Consider the following 19,320-nt stretch of genomic DNA (forward strand, 5'->3'; position numbering starts at 1 on the left):
GGGAAATCTTGGTCTGGGAGAGTGGCTGATCTTTGCCATGACATCAGTGTGCTGGAAAACACTCGTGTGATCTCACTGAATGGGATTCATTTACATTTGCAGGGTGCTGCAAACAGCTGATGGCACAGGATGCCACCACTGGAGAAATGCCTTGCTGTTTGCCTTTAGTGCTTTAAAAAAGAGAATTCTCTGCCAAGAAAGTCAGTGGCAATCCTCAGTAACTGCTGTGCTCCTGAGTGAGCACTCAGTAATTACATGTCCAGTAATTAACTGCTGGAAATGGCCACCAAGGGAGGCTCAGGGCTGTGCTGTGGAGGTGGCAGCACTTTCCAGTGCCCTGCACCACCAGGGCTGAGCTGTGGCCCCTAAATGACAGCACTGGTGTGGCTCCAATGCAGCTGAAATGCAGAGCTGTGGGGTCAGCCCCAATGCCACAGATGAAATTCAAAGCTCTGAGGTCAGCTCTAATGCAGAGGAAATGCAAAGCTCTGGGATCAGCTCCAATGCAGATAAAATGCAAAGCTCTGGAGTCAGCCCCAATGCCATAGATGAAACGCAGAGCTCTGGGGTGAGCTGTGGCCGCTCAGGCCTCCTGTCCTGCTCCTCCTCCCACCCTGAGCTGCCCCTGCTGCCTTTCCCTATCTCCGTTTCTCCTGCAGCACCCGCAGCTCTGCCAGCTCCCCCGTTAACCACCCGGCCGTTTGCGTTTCGCAGATATCGTCGAGGGCAACTTGAAATCCACCATGAGGCTGATCCTGGCCTTGGCCGCTCACTTCAAGCCGGGCTCTGGCAGGGCTGGCAGCGCCGGTTTGGGGGGCAGGGGCTGGGCAGCCCCCCCGGGCCGGCCCCGGCCGCGCTCGGCCGCTGCGCTGGCTCAGGGCGCGGTGGCCGCGCTGGCCGATGTCCGGCAGGACGTGCAGCACTCCGGCCGGGAGCTGCTCCGGCACAGGCACAGGTGAGGCTGCTCTGGGGGTCTCTGCTGCTCGCAGCTGAGGCAGGGGGGAAGTTTTCCAGGGTGGAAATCCGTTTGGGTTTAGGTGGAATGTACGTCTTTAAGTGTGTGGCTGTGACGGTGGTCACAGGGCTCTTCGGGTGAGGGGAGAGACGAGAATGTTGGCTCTATGTTCAGAATGATTTACTGTTTTATGATATATATACTACGTTATAACTATACTGAAAAGAATAGAAGGAAAGGTTTTCTCTCAGAAGGCTAGCTAAGGATAGAATAGGAAAGAATGATGACAAAGGCAGCTGGCTTGGACAGAGAGCGAGATCCAGCTCTGCCAGGATTGGTCACTAAATCCAAACATCCACAAGAGACTAATCACAGATTCACCTGCTGCATTCCACAGCAGCAGATATATTTACCATAACTTCCCAATACCCATCACCTATGTTAGACAGTGAGCTTCTACTCCAAACCAATCCAAAAGTGCCACCATCACAGCAGAAGATGGAGGCCAAGAAGAAGAAGGAGAAAGGCTGGACACGCCCAGATTCCTCCATCTTGGGACCCCGAGTCCCCATTCTAAAACCCCAAAAACCTATTTTTCACTCCGTGACCAACTAACTGTTATTCTAGTTAAACTCTCTTGACTTGTAATTCTCCATATATGGTTGGTAATTGTTTTTTCCAAGGGCTCAATCAAAGGCACAGGGGTCTGGGGCTCCGTGCCAAGGTCTCTGAGCCCCCCAGGCAGGGGCTGGAGCCCTCCAGGGCAGCCAGAGGGGTTCCCTGGGTTCCAGCACCTGGGAACGTGCTTTGAGCTGGTTTATTTTCCAGCATCAGTCTCATTACATGGTTATGACAATGGGAAGATGCCAGCAGCTCACATCTCAGGCAGCAGACAAAGAACTCAATGTTACAACTCACTTTATGAGTTTTTTGACTAATCACACAAAGCAAAAGCACATTGACAGTATTTATATCTGTATAGTATATGTTCCATATTGACAGTCGTTCTATCCAACCACTGTAAGCACAGGTACCTTTGGTTAAACAATGCCTGCTTATTTCAAATACAATGCCTGCTTGTAAGCCTTAAAACACAACGCACAGAGCTCCATTATTAAGCTTAGAATTCCCTAATATCTCACTAGATAAACTTTTCTGTAGCTTAGGGAGTTATTCTAGCCAAGTGTTAATACACAGACCATTGTTCTATTTGTCCTTACTTTCTACTTCTCATATAATTTTTCTTCTGACCAATCTCATGGCTGCTGCTTAGCTCCAGTCACAGTTCTGCTCCTCTGAGGCCTTTTGCAGCTTTCCCAAACCCCTCTGATTTTAAGGACTCCCACATAAATATATCTTTGCCACTGCTCCAGATGGCTGCTGAGTCCTGGGGGTGCTGAAAATCCACACACAAATAGGGAATAATGCTGAAAATCCCATTTTCCCCTTGCCAAAGGTGCTGTGGGGGTGACAGTAACAATAATAGCGGTGACATTTAGCTGGGAGCCAGGTGCTGGGGCTGTGCAGGGTTCCATTTACACAGCTGAAGGTCATTTCCCCTTTGGTACTGGCTCGAGGGAGCACCCATGAAACAGCCTGGAAAGGAGGCTGAGATGGTAACTGTGGTTGAAAAATGAAATGTTAAAGATTTCCCTTGCAAAGGCCTTGGAGTTCTTCAGGAAAGCCTGTCCTTGTGATGTCTCCTTGCATTGTCAGAGCTTTTGGAGTTTTGTAGTCACAGAATTAGGGATGAGTTTAAAACAGCAAGGCCCGTTTGCCTGTTTTCCCTTAACACCAAGAAGATGGGGATCCCTGATAGGAAAATCGGCATTTTTCTGGCTCTCTCCTCCCTCCTTCTTTTTTTGGAGAGAAGATTTCCAGCAGCACCCAGGCGAGGCTGCCCTCATTTTGTGCCTGTCACCCCCAGGAGCAGCAGCGTGGACGAGGAGATTGAGAATCCCTGCTGGAGCGTGCGGGCGCTGGTGCAGCAGTACGAGGGGCAGCAGCACGTGCCCCTGGAGCCCCACCCTGCCAGGTGAGCCATTCTACTGCCAAGGTGCCTCCTCTCCAGAATGTCACCCTGCCAGGTCAGCAATTTCATTGCCAAGGTGTCTCCTCTCTGAGATGTCACCCTGCCAGGTGAGGAATTTAGGAATTTTATAAATAAAATGTCTCCGAGATGTCACCCCGCCAGGTGAGGAATTTAGGAATTTTATAGCCAAAATGTCTCCGAGATGTCACCCCGCCAGGTGAGGAATTTAGGAATTTTATAGCCAAAATGTCTCCGAGATGTCACCCTGCCAGGTGAGGAATTTAGGAATTTTATAGCCAAAATGTCTCCTCTCTGAGATGTTACCCTGTCAGGTGAGGAATTTAGGAATTTTATAGCCAAAATGTCTCCTCTCTGAGATGTCACCCTGCCAGGTGAGGAATTTAGGAATTTTATAAATAAAACGTCTCCGAGATGTCACCCCGCCAGGTGAGGAATTTAGGAATTTTATTGCCAAAATGTCTTCTCTCCAAGATACCACCCTGCCAGGTGAGGAATTTAGGAATTTTATTGCTGAAGTGTCTCTTCTCTGCAATGTCACCCTGTCAGGTGAGGAATTTAGGAATTTTATAGCCAAAATGTCTCCTCTCTGAGATGTCACCTTGCCAGGTGAGCAGTTTCATTGCCAAGGTGTCTCCTGTGCCTGACATTGCCTCAAGTGCCTGTTTTCCTCACCAAAATCTGCTCAGTTCTGATGGAAAAGGGCCCCCCTGGCTGGTCTGGAGGGTGAAAGCTCAGGAATCAACATAAAGCAGTTTTCTGTGAGAAAATGCAGCCAGAAAGGGCTTTTGAAGGAAAATTGCTCCAGTGAGGGAGCTGATCCAGCGTGGAGAGCTCTGTAGTAAAGGGAAGCCGCTCCCTTTCCCCCCAGAGAACCAGAAACCACTCGGAAGAGCCAGAGCTGAGTTACTGAACAACTGCACTGCCTCTGGAAATGGAGCTGTGCTCCAGTTCATCTCATCTGGAGCAGATTCCAGGGCAGGGCTGCTCGTGGGGAGCTGCAGCCCTTTGCCTCAGAGCCTCCCAGTGCCCCTGAAAGCCCCAGCTCTGATTTGCCGTGTCCTTCCCTGCCTGGGCTGCTCCCCCAGTGCCTCCCTCCCGTTTGCGAGGGAGTGAGGAGCTCATTTGCCAAGGACAGATTGCCACTGACAGCCTCTCAGCAGGCAGGACGTTCCCCCAGTGTTTCTCAGGCCAATTTTACACTCCACAGCAGCATTGGAAGAAATTCCAGGAAGAATTTCTACCTGGAAATTAAGGTTGCTTTGCCCAGCAGAGGAGAAAAGCACAAGAGTTTGTGTTTATCCCCCAGCTGCGCTGCGTGTCATTGAGGGAGTGTTTATAAATAGACTTGAGGAGGAGCGTGGGGCTCCCGGGGAGGCAGTGCTGGAGCAGTGCCTCCACATGATGTCAGCAGTGTGCTTTGGAGGCCAGCCTGCCAGGGGGGATGTAGAAATCTGCTCTTGGCAGCGGCGTTGCATGGGTAATGCCACGGGAGCTTGGCTCTTGAGCAGGGAGCTCAGGAGTGCCACATGCTGCTGCCTGCTCCCATCCCTCCCTTCGAGGGAGATGCAATATTTGATGTATTCTCCTGCCCCATCAGGTAGCTGCTGTTCCCTTAGATTTTAATTTTTTAAATTATTTTTTATTTTTTATTCTTTTATTATTATTATTTTTATTCTTTTATTATTATTTATTTTTATTATTTTTATTATTTTATTATTTATTATTATTTTTATTCTTTTATTATTATTTATTTTTATTAATTCATTATTTATTATTATTTTTATTCTTTTATTATTTATTTTTATTATCTCTATTATTATTATTTTTATTTTTTATTTTAAATTTTTATTATTTTTATTTTTCATTATTTTATTCTTTTAGTATTATTTATTTTTATTATTTTTATTCTTTTATTATTGTTACCCTTACTTTCGTGTTAAGCAAAAATCTCTCTGCACATCCTGCGCTTCTGTTTTATTTTTCCCCACAATGTCACGGATCCTCTGGTGATATCATCGCTGATAGGGCAGAACACAGCGAGAATCTTTCCAAAATGATCAAAACCTGGGAGAGTTCTTCCCCTGCAGCTGCTGGGGGTGTCTGTGCTGGCACAGTTCTGCACGATGGAAATGAGATGCTTTGAGATGCTTTCCCTTTCCTCGCGGGGAGGAACGGGCTTAGCTCGGTTCGGAGAACAGGCTGGGAGGAACGAGATGCATTTTTTAATGGTGAGAGTGCAGGGACCCCTCCTCCTGCCAGCTGAGGTGTCCCAGGGCAGCATCCCCGGCTCTGAGCCCTCCCGATTCCCAGGGAGGGCAGCGCAGGCTGCCGAAAGGATCCATGGAGAAATCTGCCCAAAATCAGCTGATTCCCCGGCTGCCGAGCCCCTCACCCATCCCTCTCCGTTTCCCCTCCCCTTCCAGCAGCATTCCCTCCCCCACCCCCGAGCCAGGCATCTCGGAGAAAGGCTGTGCCTGCACAGCCCGTGTGACAGCAGCGGGGACGGGGACAGCGACAGGGAGCCGTGCCCGGGCTGGGAGAGCCTGGGCACAGCCTGCATCCCCCTAAAGCCAGGGAGAGCCTGAGCAGAGCCGGCATCCCTCTGGAAGCTGGGAGAGCATCCTGGGCACAGCCTGCATCCCTCTAAAGCCAGGGAGAGCCTGAGCAGAGCCGGCATCCCTCTGGAAGCTGGGAGAGCCTGGGCACAGCCTGCATCCCTGTGGAAGCTGAGAGAGCCTGGGCAGAGCCTGCATCCCTCTGGAAGCTGGGAGAGCATCCTCAGCAAAGCCTGCATCCCTCTGGAAGCTGGGAGAGCATCCTGAGCACAGCTCACATCCCTCTGGAAACCTGGGAGAGCCTGGGCAGAGCCTGCATCCCTCTGGAAGCCGGGGAGATCAGCTTGAGCAGAGCCTGCATCCCTCTGGAAACTGTGAGAGCAGCCTAAGCACAGCCTGCATCCCTCTGGAAGCTGAGAGCATCCTCAGCAAAGCCTGCATCCCTCTGGAAGCTGAGAGCAGCCCGAGCACAGCCTGCATCCCCCTAAAGCCGGGAGAGCATCCCGAGCCCATCCCGCATCCCCCGGCAGCGCACGGGCCCCGCACCGGCCGCAGCTCCTTCTTTCCCTCCCTCCTCGGCTGCTCGGCAGCGCAAGGAGGGCGGGATGGGATGAGGAACACCCCCGGCAAGCCCGGAGCCTTGTGATGAGCACAGGCGGCTGTGCAGCGGAGCAAAATGCAGCAGCAGCGGGAGGCGAATAACGAGCGAGGGAAAGCAGCGGGAGCCGCGGGCAGGCTGCACGATTCCCCTCCGGCTCCCGAGCCCAGCCCGTTCCTGGAGTTCCCTCTCGGCCGGAGGAGCCCCTGAGCCAGTTTTGTGTGTGTGTGTGTGTTTGTGCGTTGTTCCTGCCGGGAATCTCCTCGGCGCTCGGGCTCGCAGAATTTGCCCCGGAGTTTGGCAGGAGCTGAGCCCCGGGCGGTGGAGAAGGGAAGGAGGAATGAGCAGAGCCGGGATCCTGCGGATTCTGTGAGGCCGCAGCTTCAAGTGGGATCATGGGAGGGAAGCAGGTCAAATGGTGAGCGAATGTGTGCGTCGTGGTGGGTGTTGGTTAGAATTCGGGGCGTTCAGGGGCTCGTTGCTCTGAAGCTGGGCTGTGCTGGAGGATCTGGGGCTCTGGGGAGGCAGGATGTGGGTTAAGGAACCAAGTGGTGGAAGGAATAAAGTGGAGCAGTTTGCATCATAAATCTCTCTTGGAAAGCTTTCATTTCCCAGCCCTGGTTCCTGCATGCTTTAATAGGGGATTGTTGTGCACTTTTAAAGGCGTTGCATCAGAGGCTGTTTCGCTCTGTGATGGCTCAGATTGATACAGAACCCGGGCAAGTGTTTGCAGCGTTAATTGGGTGATGCAGAAAGCGGCCTGACCTGTGCTGCTGCTTCAGCTGCCTCTGGCCCTGTTTGGGCTCTGTTTGCAGTGTTTGGGAGGAGGTTGTGGATGCTGGCTGAGCCCAGGGGCCTTTGGAAATAGAAAAGCTGCCTGGAAAGGGTCTGGGGATGTGGAAATGCCTCAGGAAATGTAAAGCTGTCTGTGCTGGGGGGACCTATCCCCACCTGTGCTGCCTTTTCTTGGCTTTGGGCTGTGGATCCAGTGCTGGGAGGAGTGGATGTGGAATGTTATTTCCAGGCTTGTTTTTCATCCTGCTCTTCCTTTTCCCTTCCCCTGTTCCACCACCTTCTCTCCCATCTGTGCCTGGTGGTGTTTTTCTGGGACAGTTTCTGCATGGATGAGAACCAGCAGTGCCTCGGGGTGAGGGCAGGTTCAGAGCATCAGCTGGGAATGGGAGGGAGGGAGGGAATTCTGAGATCTGTTCCTAGAAAGAAGTGAAATCCCTCCTGGAGCTGCTGGCCATGTCAGACCAGCTGGGCTTCCTGCTGGCGTCTGTGTGGTGTGAAAGTCCCATCCTTTCTTCTGGCCCTTGTTACATAATGCAATCCCAGCAGAACTGCCAAATCAAGTCATAAACAGCATTTTAAAAAACCCCAAACCCCATAATTTTATGCCATGCCCCCATTCAGGAATGAGCAGGAGCAGGGGCTGGTTTGATATTAAATTGATATTAAATTTGATATTAAAGATATGTCTAATGAGGGACTGCTGTGATGGATTTGGAATTCCTAGAGGTAAATCCTGGAGCAAAGCCAGGAGCCCTTTAAGCATCAGGGACACACCTGAAAGGACTGGCACTGTCCCTGTGGGACATTTCTATTGGACATTGACTATTCTTTCACTTTAACTCAGGCTAAGTTTGGGCCACAAAAATCTGGCCTCAGGTCTGTAGTTTGAATGAGGAGAGGCTGTCCTGGCCGTGGGAGTGGGGCAGGCAGGAGCAGCAAGTCATTTCCATCTCTATTGCAGGGCTTGGCCCATTCTGTGGGAGCTGTGGGAGACGAGCAGCAGTGCTGGGAAGATGCAGGGAGGGAGCTGCTGAAGCCTCTTATTTTTCTAAACCTATTATATTATTTCCACACTGTTTTTTTCTTTTTTGTTCCCTGCCCTTTGTTTCTGTGTTGGGGGAGAATGAAAAATTAACTCCCGCTCACACTTGCAAGGATTAATCCCTGCGACTTTCGGGGTACATTGAATGGGTCAGTGAGCTTCAGCCACCTTTTGATGTTGTCTGGGAGATGCACTCAGGAAGAATTCCTGAGAAAAAGATTGCTTGAAGCTCCCAGTCAGCTGAGATGGCTCCTGTGAAAATATGTGGGCACTCGCAAGAAGTTTTAATCGAAGAACACGAGTGAGTTGAATCTGACTCTCAAATATATTGGGATTTAAAGTTGGAATGATTAATCTGAAAGCTCTGGAGCAAGAGGTGAAGCCAGGATGGATTTTTGTCCAGCATAAGGCTGGCAGTAAATGTCTCCTCAGTGTGGTCCTACCCCTGTGTGAGAGTCTGAATTCAAAAATTTACATGTCCAGGCTGGGTTGTTGAAGGTTCCTCTGGGATGCAGATAATTCTTAGATAAAAGTGAATATGGAAAAATGCTTGTTCAAAATTAGTGTTGATTAACATAATCTCCACCATCTAAAAGAGCTGTTCCTGCCTTGCTCTGCAGCCTGACCTCACCCAGCCCCGTGCACAGTGCAAAGAGTGAATCCACTGTAGCCCCCTCGGAGGAGAAGGAGAGGCTGGTGATCCTCCAGGCTGAAGAAACGGAGCCTAAACCAGGTGAAACCTCGGCATTGTTGTGTGTGATAAACTGGGAACGCTCCCCAGGGGCTGCAGTGGGTCAGGGCTGCCCCCAGGGTGTCCTTGGGCGCTGAGGGATGCTCTGCAAAGCCCCCAGTGCTTCTCCCCCTCTGCCACTGTCGCCAGTGCTGAGCGTGGAGATCTCCCTGAGTGCAGTTACAGATAAACTGTGTGTAGGACAGCTTGGACGGCCTCAGGAGTGAGGCAGGGATCCTGGGGCAGCTGCGCTGTCCCCCTTGGCTCTGGCAGAGCAGCAGGGCCCTCTGGGCTGCCTGCAGCACATCCAGCCCCTCTCTCCTGCAGAAGAGGCCGAGGCTCACTTCCAGCCCGAGTGGCAGCCGGGCAGCTCTGGGTCCTACCTGGAGAGCTCATGGGAGGAGCAGCTCCTGGAGCAGCAGGACCACCTGGAAAAGGAAATGGAGGAGGCAAAGAAGATGATTTCGGGTTTGCAGGTGAGGGATTTCTCTTCTCAGAGAGTGTTCCCTCCCAGGGTCACCCAGCCCTGCGTCAGTCAGTCTGTCAGCTTGGATGAACCTTCACACATTCTCCCCACAATTCTTAATTTCTGGGGTCTTTCCCTCACTCCCCTCCCTGCCCCTCAGCCTGGTGTGTGTCTGGCTGTGCCTGGGGAACAGAGCCCCTTGATCCATATGGTGAAGGCACTGAACTCTCTCAGAACATCCCTTTCTGTTTGTGCTGGGAACCACAGTGGCTTTTAATTGTAAATATTTATGTGGCAGTAAACAAAGCAGAGATTGTGTGAGGAGCACAGGCAGCTGGGCGGGCACTTTCCCCAGGGGACAATGGGCAGGACACAAAAGAGTCACCAAAAAAAAAGAAAAAAATTCCTTGGTTGACTGGTAAAATCTCTGCATTTGTGCCCACTGGGAGCAGGGACTGGCACTGCTGCCCCCTCGTCCCCTGGGAGTGGGGAGAGGCAGCTGATGTGGCCACGCAGGAAATTTGATTTGGTTCATCGATTTTCCTCCTCTTACTCAATAATTGGGAAGCTCCAGATTGTGACAGTTTGTTTGATATATTGGGGACCTGATGCACACACACCCTATAAGGTGCCGAAGCTGAGACTTCACTCCCTGGAAATCTGAGTTGTCCTTGTTTGGTTCTTTCTGTGGGGAAGAGCATGGGCTGACAGACCCCTGGGAGAGTTTGTCAGGGGATAAATCTTCCTGTTCATTCCTGAAAAAAAAAAACAAAAAAAAAAACCCAAAAAAACAACAACAAAAAACCTTCATTTTTGAGGGAAATAAATGGGCAGAAATGGGAAATGAAGCTGGCTGGGGACTGTCAATAGGAGTGACTGCTGGCCAGAGCTGCAGCTCACCTCTTTCCCTTTGAAATCCCTGAAAATGAGATTTTTCCCTCCCCTTTATCTCCCCAGGCTTTGTTGCTCAATGGGTCTTTACCTGAGGATGAGCAGGAAGGGTCCTTTGAGCTTTCAGAGCGTGGAGCCTGCCCTGAGGAGCAGCTGGTGAGCACAGCCCTGGAGCCCACTTTCCCTGCTGCAGCTGCCTCTGGGCCTGCCCTGCCCCTGCTGCACAGTAACCACATTAATGCTCATGTTTTGCTTTCAGATCATCATCCGGAGCCGCCTGGACCAGAGCGTGGAGGAAAATCAAGATCTGAAGGTCAGAGGGTGACTGATGGAGGGGAAGAGAGGTTCTGCAGATTGTCCCACTTGATTTTTTAGTGGAAAATGGGGTGGGGATGAGGCAAGGTGGGCAACAGGATGGATAGAACTGGGAATATTCTGTGAAGGCTCCAACTCTGGAGGCTTGAGACCAGTTCTGATGCTGGAGAAGTGTTTGATGTTGGCCTGAAGGACAGATCTGGGGGACTGGGAAATCATTATTTTCCTCAGGACTTTAATAACAGAGCTCAGCTCTTTGTCATGTCTGTAACTCATTAAAACGTCTCAGGCTCTAGGATCTGTGGGAAGAGGAGGGATGTGCTTCCTCCTGCAGAGAAAACACCAGCTCTGCTTGGTCCTGAAGGGGTTAACAACACAAGGTGCTGTTTAACCAAATTGTGTTGCATTTGCAGAAGGAGCTGCTGAAATACAAACAAGAAGCTCGGAACCTCCAGGGAATAAAGGTGAGGAAAGGGGCATTGCACCAAAAATGAACAGCAGTGCTGTAGGTGAGTAGGGCCAGCCGACAGCACACACCTCTGAGGAGCCTCAGACTGTGGAAGGAGGAGCATTGGGGCATCCTGTGGTTTATTTCTGAATTTTTAGGCAGGTGCAAGGAGCTGGGTTTCCAGTTTACTGCTCTGTCTGTAAGACTGTGGTCAAATATTCCCCTCTTTCTCTATTTCCCCCTGTTTCTCCTGCACAAAAAGAGGCATAAATTGGTTGGCTGGCTCTTTTATTCCCCGCTCTCTTGGAGTACCCACCCAGCAGCATTGGCCCAGTGAACTCATTCCTGCCAGCACAGGAAAAAGAGCCTGGGGTGTCCCTGTCCTGGCCAGAAACAGCTCAGTTGGTGCCTCTGGAGTGCCAACACTGCTGATCTCCTCCTGGCAGGGGTATTTTTAGAGCTGCCTGTCAGAAGGGAGCAAACAGCAGCAGCTGTGCAAGGTGCAGCTCTGGGTGAGTGAAAGGTGCAGAATTAGTGCAGACTTTGGCCTCTGCAGAGAGGATTTCACTGCACAACTGGGTCACACTCAGGCCTTAAGGCTCCTTGTGTCCTGGGCTGGTCTTGGCCTCTCTGTGCCCTCGGGGTGAGTGGCTGGGGCAGGAGCTGCAGGCTCCAGGCCCTCCAGAGCTGTTCTGTCCATCACAGCCAATACTCATCACTTCTGGAGAGGGAAATTCAGGCTGAAGCGCAGAAATCCCTCTGTGCTGGTGGCCAGAACGTTGGCAGGGAAATCAGTTTTGGCTAAGGGAGAGGCAGGAGGGCTGAGAGCCCCTGGCAGCAGCTCAGGCCTGGGTGGCCACAGGGTGTTGTGGCCCCTGAGCCCCAGGGAGGGGTCCCTGTCCCCCCTGCCCTCCTGCAGAGGTCCCCTCTCCCCAGGACGCTCTGCAGCAGAGGCTGCTCCAGCAGGACGCCGCAGTGCTGCAGCTCAAGCAGGAGCTGCTGAGAGCCAACATGGACAAGGAGGAGCTGCACAACCAGAACGTGAGTCACTGCTGCTGCTGAGGCTCTTTGGGGGGGTTGGTGGCCCCCGGGGTGGCTGCAGCAGAAATTTCAGGGTCGTGGGATAGCGAGCAAGCAGCCAGAGGTCTCTGCACAGCACAGGCTGCTCACAGGCCAGCTCTGAGGCTGGACATTCCTGACCTTCACTCTCACTGCTGTCCTCCAGGACCTTCAGCTGGGACAGGGAGGGGCTTCCCCTGATGTTTTCAGTGCTGTTGCATTTGTCCCTCCTCGTTCCCGGGCTCAGCAGGTGGCACCTGCCCTGTGCAGGTGTCTGTCCAAAGCTGCCACCCTAAACAGCAGCTCCCTTGCCCTCTGTAGGTTTCTGCTCAGCCTTCAGCACAAGGGGTTTGCACTCTCTGGGAATGTCTGCCTCACACCCGGCTGTTCTCCTGCAGGTTGACCTCCAGAGGAAGGTTGAAGAGAGGAACCGGCTCCTGGCAGAGTACAAAGTAACGGAGCCTCTTCCATGGGGTTTGGGTGGATCTTCGGTTCTGGGATGGGATTGTTCTTTCCCTGGCACTTGGACAGCCCTGGGGAGGAGCTGTGGGAGCCAGGGGTGTTTGCAGAGAGGTGGAGGGATCAGAATTCTTTGCATTCCCCCCATGGCTTCCTGCAGATCTTTTATTGTCGTGGGTGTTGGTGGTGGCTGCCGTGTCCAGCACTTGTGCAGATGAGGGTGGGCACCCTGTTTGTGCTCTGATCCCTGGGGAATCTGTGTGCTCTGGGACGGCTGTGTGACCTCAGCAGCGGATCTTTGGCCAAGGGGACTTTGGGCAATAAAAACCTGATTGATCTTGTCCAAAAAAGCTTTGACCCTCGGCTCTGACATCTGGCAAAGCACACCCTGTGCGAGCCACCTGATCCTAGCAGAGGACGGGATTTCCCCTGCCGTGGGAAGATGACAGAGCCTCCCTCCTGCCCTGCTGACTCCCTGGCTCCCTGTGTTGCAGAAGGAGCTGTGCCAGAAGGAGCGGCACCTGCAGCAGCAGCAGAGCAAGCTGGATGAGATGCTCAGGCAGCTTTCTGAGGCCAGCTACCAGCAGGTAGGGAGGGCTGGGCTGGGCTGGGAGCTGCTCTGGCTGGCCCACCGGGTGCTGACTCCTCTGCTGCCCCTCCACAGGTGGATTTGGAGCGGGAGCTGGAGCACAAGGAGGCCCTGCTGGCTCACTGCATGAAGAGAGAGGCTGAGGAGGTACGGGAGCCTTGCTCCACACCTGGGCTGGTGTTTGCCCAGCATCCTGCAGGGACCTGTCTCCAGAAACCCTCCCCTCCATCCCAGAGAGGTCTGGCTCTGCTTTCTCACTGACCAAGGCAGGCAGAGCCCCCAGCACGGAGCACTCTGGCTCAGCCTCTTGGCTCAGAATCCTCAGGGATGAAAGCCAGAGGCTTTCTCAGCTTCCAGCTTCACCTCTAACCCTGGCAGTGGTTAGACCACAGCTCAATTTACTTCCCCCTTTTCCTGCTGACCCTGGTATTGAGTCTTTCCACCTTTATGTGAGGAATCGGGTCTGTGTTTTGAGCAGGAACTCCCTGCACGCTTTAGGGAGTGTCTTTATCTGGGAGAAGATGGGAGCTTTATCCCTGATGTGGAAGGGTCTCATTCCCTCTCACTTTGAAGTGCATAAATGAGGATTTTTGGGGAGGTCCTGACCCTCACACACCTTCCCCTGCCCAGGTGATGGCTTTCAGCAGTCACAGTGCCCAGAGCAATGGCTTTCTGCAGCCAGCAGGAAAAGGAGCCGCTCCCCCAGCCCACCGAGGGGTAAGTGCCCCTGAGGGCTGCATTCCCAGCCACATATCCTGGAATTTTTCTTTCATTCCGAGAGGTTTCCCCTTGCTGGGGAGGCAGCCCCGGGCTGGGCTCAGCTGTGCTGTTTTGGGCAGACCAGTGACCTGCAGCTGGTGCGGGACGCGCTGCGCAGCCTCAGGAACAGCTTCAGCGGGCACGACCCGCAGCACCACACCATCGACAGCCTGGAGCAGGGCATCTCCAGCCTGATGGAGCGCCTGCACCGCATGGAGACGCACAGGAGGCAGGACAGGAGGGTAAGGGCTCCCCCGGGCACGCAGCTCCTGCCCCTCGCACCCCAGCCTGGCTCTGCCTCGGAGGTGACACGCTGTTGTTTTGGCTTTGTGTGCCAGGTGAGGGGGAAATCACCAGCAAGCAGAGCAACCAACGAGTGCAGAGACTCCTGGCCTCCCAAATCCAGTAAGTGCCTGCAGATCCTGCCCTTCCACTGGTGTAGAATCCCCTTGGGAACCCCAAATCCCCTGCTCAGTTCCCGGGTGTAGAATCCCCTTGGGAATCCCAAATCCCCTGCTCAGTTCCCAGGGTAGAATCCCCTTGGGAATCCCAAACTCACAGCTCAGGTTCCTGTTGTAGAATCCCCTTGGGAATGCCAGATTCACTGCTCAGTTCCCAGGGTAGAATCCCCTTGGGAATCCCAAATCCACTGCTCAGTTCCCGGGTGTAGAATCCCCTTGGGAATCCCAAATCCACTGCTCAGTTCCCGGGTGTAGAATCCCCTTGGGAATGCCAGATTCACTGCTCAGTTCCCAGGGTAGAATCCCCTTGGGAATGCCAGATTCACTGCTCAGTTCCCGGGTGTAGAATCCCCTTGGGAATCCCAAATTCACAGCTCAGGTTCCCGTTGTAGAATCCCCTTGGGAATCCCAGATTCACTGCTCAGTTCCCGGGTGTAGAATCCCCTTGGGAATCCCAGATTCACTGCTCAGTTCCCGGGTGTAGAATCCCCTTGGGAATCCCAAATCCCCTGCTCAGTTCCCGGGTGTAGAATCCCCTTGGGAATCCCAAATCCCCTGCTCAGTTCCTGGGTGTAGAATCCCCTTGGGAATCCCAGATTCACTGCTCAGTTCCCAGGGTAGAATCCCCTTGGGAATCCCAGATTCACTGCTCAGTTCCCAGGGTAGAATCCCCTTGGGAATCCCAGATTCACTGCTCAGTTCCCGGGTGTAGAATCCCCTTGGGAATCCCAAATCCCCTGCTCAGTTCCCGGGTGTAGAATCCCCTTGGGAATCCCAGATTCACTGCTCAGTTCCCAGGGTAGAATCCCCTTGGGAATCCCAAATTCACAGCTCAGGTTCCCGTTGTAGAATCCCCTTGGGAATCCCAAATTCACAGCTCAGGTTCCCGTTGTAGAATCCCCTTGGGAATCCCAAATTCACTGCTCAGTTCCTGGGTGTAGAATCCCCTTGGGAATGCCAGATTCACTGCTCAGTTCCCGGGTGTAGAATCCCCTTGGGAATCTGCCCCCTCCAGGATCCTCCCTGGAGCAGAGCTCCCTGCAAAGGGAAGGGACACACGTTTATGGCTGGTTTTCTGTAAAAACAAAAAACATCCACCATCACAGCGCTGCTCTGGGCCGTTTGGGCAGTGCTGCAGCAGGAATAAGCATGGCAATCCCTGGGAAAAGGGATGTCATCCCAGCTCTCTGCTGTGTGCACCATCTAGTGGGGACAGAGGAGTGTTCCCTACTCAGTGTTTACTGCCTTCATATCCACAGAATGAAACACCACATCTCCTTTTTAAACACCGCATTTCTATGTGTGCAGAGTATCTTCTGCATAAAAGGAGCATTAAAAATGGGGGGTTCAGTTCCTCTGTTTCAGCTCTTGGGGGGAAGCAGGAAGCAAGGCAGGACCCGGGGAGAGAAACACAAATGGGCAAATTAAAACCCACGCACCACCATCCATCCTGGCCTGCAGGGAAGTGAAGCTGGGGAGGGATAATGGTGATAAGGGATGATAATCAGGGAGTTGCTGCCTTGCAGAGCTGCCTCACTCTCAGAGCACGCCCGTGATGAGCACCAGTGCCTGCACCAAAGTGTTGTACTTCACCGACCGCTCCCTCACCCCCTTCATGGTCAGCATACCAAAGAGGTGAGCCTGGCCTTCCTAAGCCTCCTGTGCCCCTAAAAGCAGCACTCTGCTTTCCTGGGCATGCTCCCAGCCAGCACAGGTTTGCTGTGCTTTAACTGGATTTCATGCTGTTGGCTGGGGAGGATTATCTGCAGTAGTCCCTGAGCTTTGTTTTTGTGTTTTGCATTTGCATTTATTTCCCTTGCAGGTTAGGGGAAGTGACTCTGAAGGATTTCAAGGCAGCCATTGATAGGGAAGGAACCCATCGGTACCACTTCAAAGCCCTGGACCCAGAGTTTGGCACAGTGAAGGAGGAGGTAAAAGTGGGACTGGCCTTGGGATCAGTGTCAGCACACAGCCCTGGGGACCATGGTCACCTCACTTTTAAGCTAATGAAATAGTGGATGTTCCCCCAAACAAAAGTGTCTGCTTTCCCAGCTGTGGGTTAAGCTCCTGTGGTGCTAAAATATTTCCATCCTCAGCAAAAGCTGCTCCAGGGATGTGGCTGTGACTGCCTGGGAGCTGCAGAGCCCCTTGGGCAAAGCCAGCCTGTGACACAGCCCAGGGACACAGCAAAGCTCTGGGCTGCAGGTTTTATAAACCCTATTGCAATGGGAGAGCCCGTATTAAACATACAATCTCTTCCTTTTCTCTGCAGGTTTTTCAGAGAGAACTCTGTGTGTGTGTGTGGCATCGTTCCCTTTGTGTGCTGCAGTGCAGCCTGTTGTGCTCAGGCTGCTGTGGGTGTGGATTGGATTCATCTCAGGTTGTTGGGACAGTTCTTGCTTCACAAATTGATTAGGGCAAGGGCAAAGTGTCTCTGGGGACAGGCGGCAGCAGCAGCTGGAGGTCGTGGTCTGGCTCAGAAAAGGCGTGATTCCTGTCTTTAGTTTACCTTTAATGTCAAAAAAAACCAGCCGATGATAACCCTGATATTCATTGGTTAATGAGGCCTGGTCTGTTATTTACCTAAATTGTGAAAATGTGACTCATACCTCAGCCATCACTGCCATGTGTTCCCTGGATTATTTTGGGAAATCTGAGCTAGGATTTGACTTCATGCCCCTGATGCCACTCACACTGCAGAACCCTGTCTCCAGACCCCAGACATGACTGAAATACTTTATTTTTTAAATTTTTTAAATTTTTTTGTTTGTAGGTGTTCCATGACGACGACATCATTCCTGGCTGGGAGGGGAAAATCGTGGCCTGGGTGGAAGAAGACCACGGGGAGAATTAATGGAGCTTTCAAGCCCTGTTTCTATGGAAACCTGTGACTGTCTGCAGAGCTCAGAGAGTGACCAAGGAGCCCAAGTGCTGGGAGGAGGCCAATTCAAGCTGCCAAAATAGAGCCTCTGTGCCAGCCACGGGTGGTGCAGGCTGTGTGCATGGACAGCTGGCACCTGAGTGCCCGTGCCCAGGGGCAGCTGCTGTGCTGAGGCTGCAGGGATGGCTCTGTGGGACAGAAACACCTGGCTCAGCCCTGCCAGCAACACCCTGGAGGCCTTAAGGATGCTTTGCCCCCTTCTCCTCCATCCCTGCACCGTGTGCTGTGGGCTCAGCTGGGCATCTCCAGTGCTGCTGTCACAGAAAACTGCACTGATGGTGAAAATGCGAAGCTTTGCCTTCACGGAGAAGAGGTTGCTGGATTGTGGGAGCTGAAGCTGGACCAGCTGTTGTCCTGCAGGAGCAGAGTGACTCTGTGGACATTGCAGGCTGACAGGACCTGCTCTGGGTGGGGGAAGAGTCCTCTGGAGGGTTGGTGCATGGTCTGAAACAAAGCTCACCAACCTTTCTCCCAAACTCAGGCTCCCAGCCCCGCTTTCCCCACTCCCCAAAGCTGTTCCCATTTCCGAGCCCCTCGGGGTTTGCTCTGCAGCTCTGGGGACTGTGGGATCTTGGTGTTTGTTTGTTTGCTGAAGGATTTCACAGGTGGGGGAGCTGGAATCAGCTGCTCCCTGAGGTCTTTGCACCGCTGTCCTTGCTGAGCCTCTGTCCCCGTGCTCCTGCCCTCGCTGCTGTCACCTCCTGTGCACAGGCATCCCCTGCTGCTGTCCCCGCTGCCAGGGCCACCAAGCACTTACCCACACCAGTTCCTTGCTATGCTGAGTCCTGAAGGATCAGGAGAGAACTGCTGGGGGAATAACAAGCCCTACAATCCCCCAAGGGAGGGGTTTTCCCTTTGGTTTTGTGGTTTTGTTTCTCTACATTGCCCGTGGGCTTGGGAGGTCAAATGGGCTCTGCTCCTTCCCAGCTCCTGTGGGACTGTCTGTGTGTGCTGTGCATGAGGCTGGGAGAGGGGGCAGCCTGGTTTTACTGTTTTATATTAACATGTCCTTTTGTAAACCTGTTCTTGAAATTATTTTGTACCGATTCACATTTGTCTGAGGACTGTGGATTATTTTTATACTAGTGCAAGTGCTCTCTGTATATTTCTGCACGCATTATACTGTGTTTTACTCCTTTCCTGGTGGATGCTGAGATGTTTTGTATCGTCTTCTGTTGACGCAACACTGGCCTTGTAATTTTATCTTATTATGGAAATCCAACTGGTTGATACTGGGTTTTATATCAAGGTTCCTATGTGGTTTTGTGCCACATTGGCACAACACAAGCTGCCTCCTGTTCTGGACAATTTGTGTGACTTTCAGCTTACAGACAGCGGGACGAAAGTTCATCAATGAACAGGTTAATTAACGAGGGAAATACATCCCTTTGGAAAAGAAACAATGATTTTCTTTCTCCCCTGGACACAGTTTCTCTGTTGCATGGTCTCTAGTGAAGAGGGCATGGGCTTGTGATACTGAGATCAATTGTATTTGAATTGCAAACTTCTCACAAGTGTTTCATTCTTTGGGTTTTACTCATCGGTTTTATTCCAGCAACAGCCACACACCCGGGCTGGACTTTCATGGAGCAAATTTCAAAGCTTTTCGAGGTCTGATGTTGGCCAGCCTCGTGTCCTTCTCTGCTATCCAGAGGAGCAGTTTGCTTTGGAGAGGTTTCTCCCCCATCAAAGCAAAAGGTGTCAATTTTAAATGAGTTTTAACAGATGTCAATTTAAAATAAGTTGAAGAGGTTTTGCTACAAGATCAAGTTGACAAGTACAGGAACAGGAAAGTAACTCTGAGGAAATTGGCAGAAATAAACCAGTTGTAAGCAGTGAAACAGACAAGCCTGGGAAATGGCAGCGAGAGGACACCTCAGAACAAACCCACCCTCGTGGGAAGAACTTGCTTAGCTTGAGGTGGAACTTGATGTGTTTTAGTTTAGGACTCAACAGAGCCCTGACTCTGGATGTATTTAATGTGTTCTGCCCCATCCACAGCCTAAGGGCCGTTCCCGGGGAGCAGAGCCGGCCCGCGGCTGTCCCTCGTTCAGGGAGCTGTGCAGAGCCAGAACGAGCCGCATATCCCGTTTTCGGCAGGCTGAGCCCCGTGCAGAGCCAGAACGAGCCCCATATCCCGTTTTCAGCAGGCTGAGCCCTGTGCAGAGCCAGAACGAGCCCCATATCCCGTTTTCAGCAGGCTG

General features: G+C 52.3%; 1 protein-coding gene across 6 annotated transcripts in view; it reads left to right on the plus strand.

Moving 5' to 3' along the window:
- Positions 1-18,624, plus strand: part of DIXDC1 (DIX domain containing 1) — a 33,730-nt gene extending 15,106 nt beyond the window's left edge. For 2 of the 6 annotated variants that reach the window (XM_058041203.1, XM_058041202.1), the window contains exons 4-20: positions 715-955; positions 2,883-2,990; positions 8,595-8,731; positions 9,056-9,204; positions 10,152-10,241; positions 10,345-10,398; positions 10,814-10,864; positions 11,785-11,889; positions 12,306-12,359; positions 12,861-12,953; positions 13,031-13,102; positions 13,586-13,672; positions 13,795-13,956; positions 14,053-14,119; positions 15,702-15,810; positions 15,998-16,106; positions 16,949-18,624. In XM_058041203.1, coding sequence (XP_057897186.1) covers positions 715-955; positions 2,883-2,990; positions 8,595-8,731; positions 9,056-9,204; positions 10,152-10,241; positions 10,345-10,398; positions 10,814-10,864; positions 11,785-11,889; positions 12,306-12,359; positions 12,861-12,953; positions 13,031-13,102; positions 13,586-13,672; positions 13,795-13,956; positions 14,053-14,119; positions 15,702-15,810; positions 15,998-16,106; positions 16,949-17,029 — 1,769 coding nt within the window. In that variant the 3' untranslated portion in view covers positions 17,030-18,624. Of the gene's footprint in view, positions 1-714; positions 956-2,882; positions 2,991-5,806; positions 6,580-8,594; positions 8,732-9,055; positions 9,205-10,151; positions 10,242-10,344; positions 10,399-10,813; positions 10,865-11,784; positions 11,890-12,305; positions 12,360-12,860; positions 12,954-13,030; positions 13,103-13,585; positions 13,673-13,794; positions 13,957-14,052; positions 14,120-15,701; positions 15,811-15,997; positions 16,107-16,948 lie in introns of those variants that run through there. The other 4 variants (XM_058041204.1, XM_058041206.1, XM_058041207.1 and 1 more) reach the window with 4 other exon arrangements.
- Positions 18,625-19,320: the final 696 nt, after the last annotated feature.

The sequence above is a fragment of the Melospiza georgiana genome, chromosome 27, assembly GCF_028018845.1.
Source record: "Melospiza georgiana isolate bMelGeo1 chromosome 27, bMelGeo1.pri, whole genome shotgun sequence".
NCBI classification, from domain to species: Eukaryota; Metazoa; Chordata; class Aves; order Passeriformes; family Passerellidae; genus Melospiza; species Melospiza georgiana.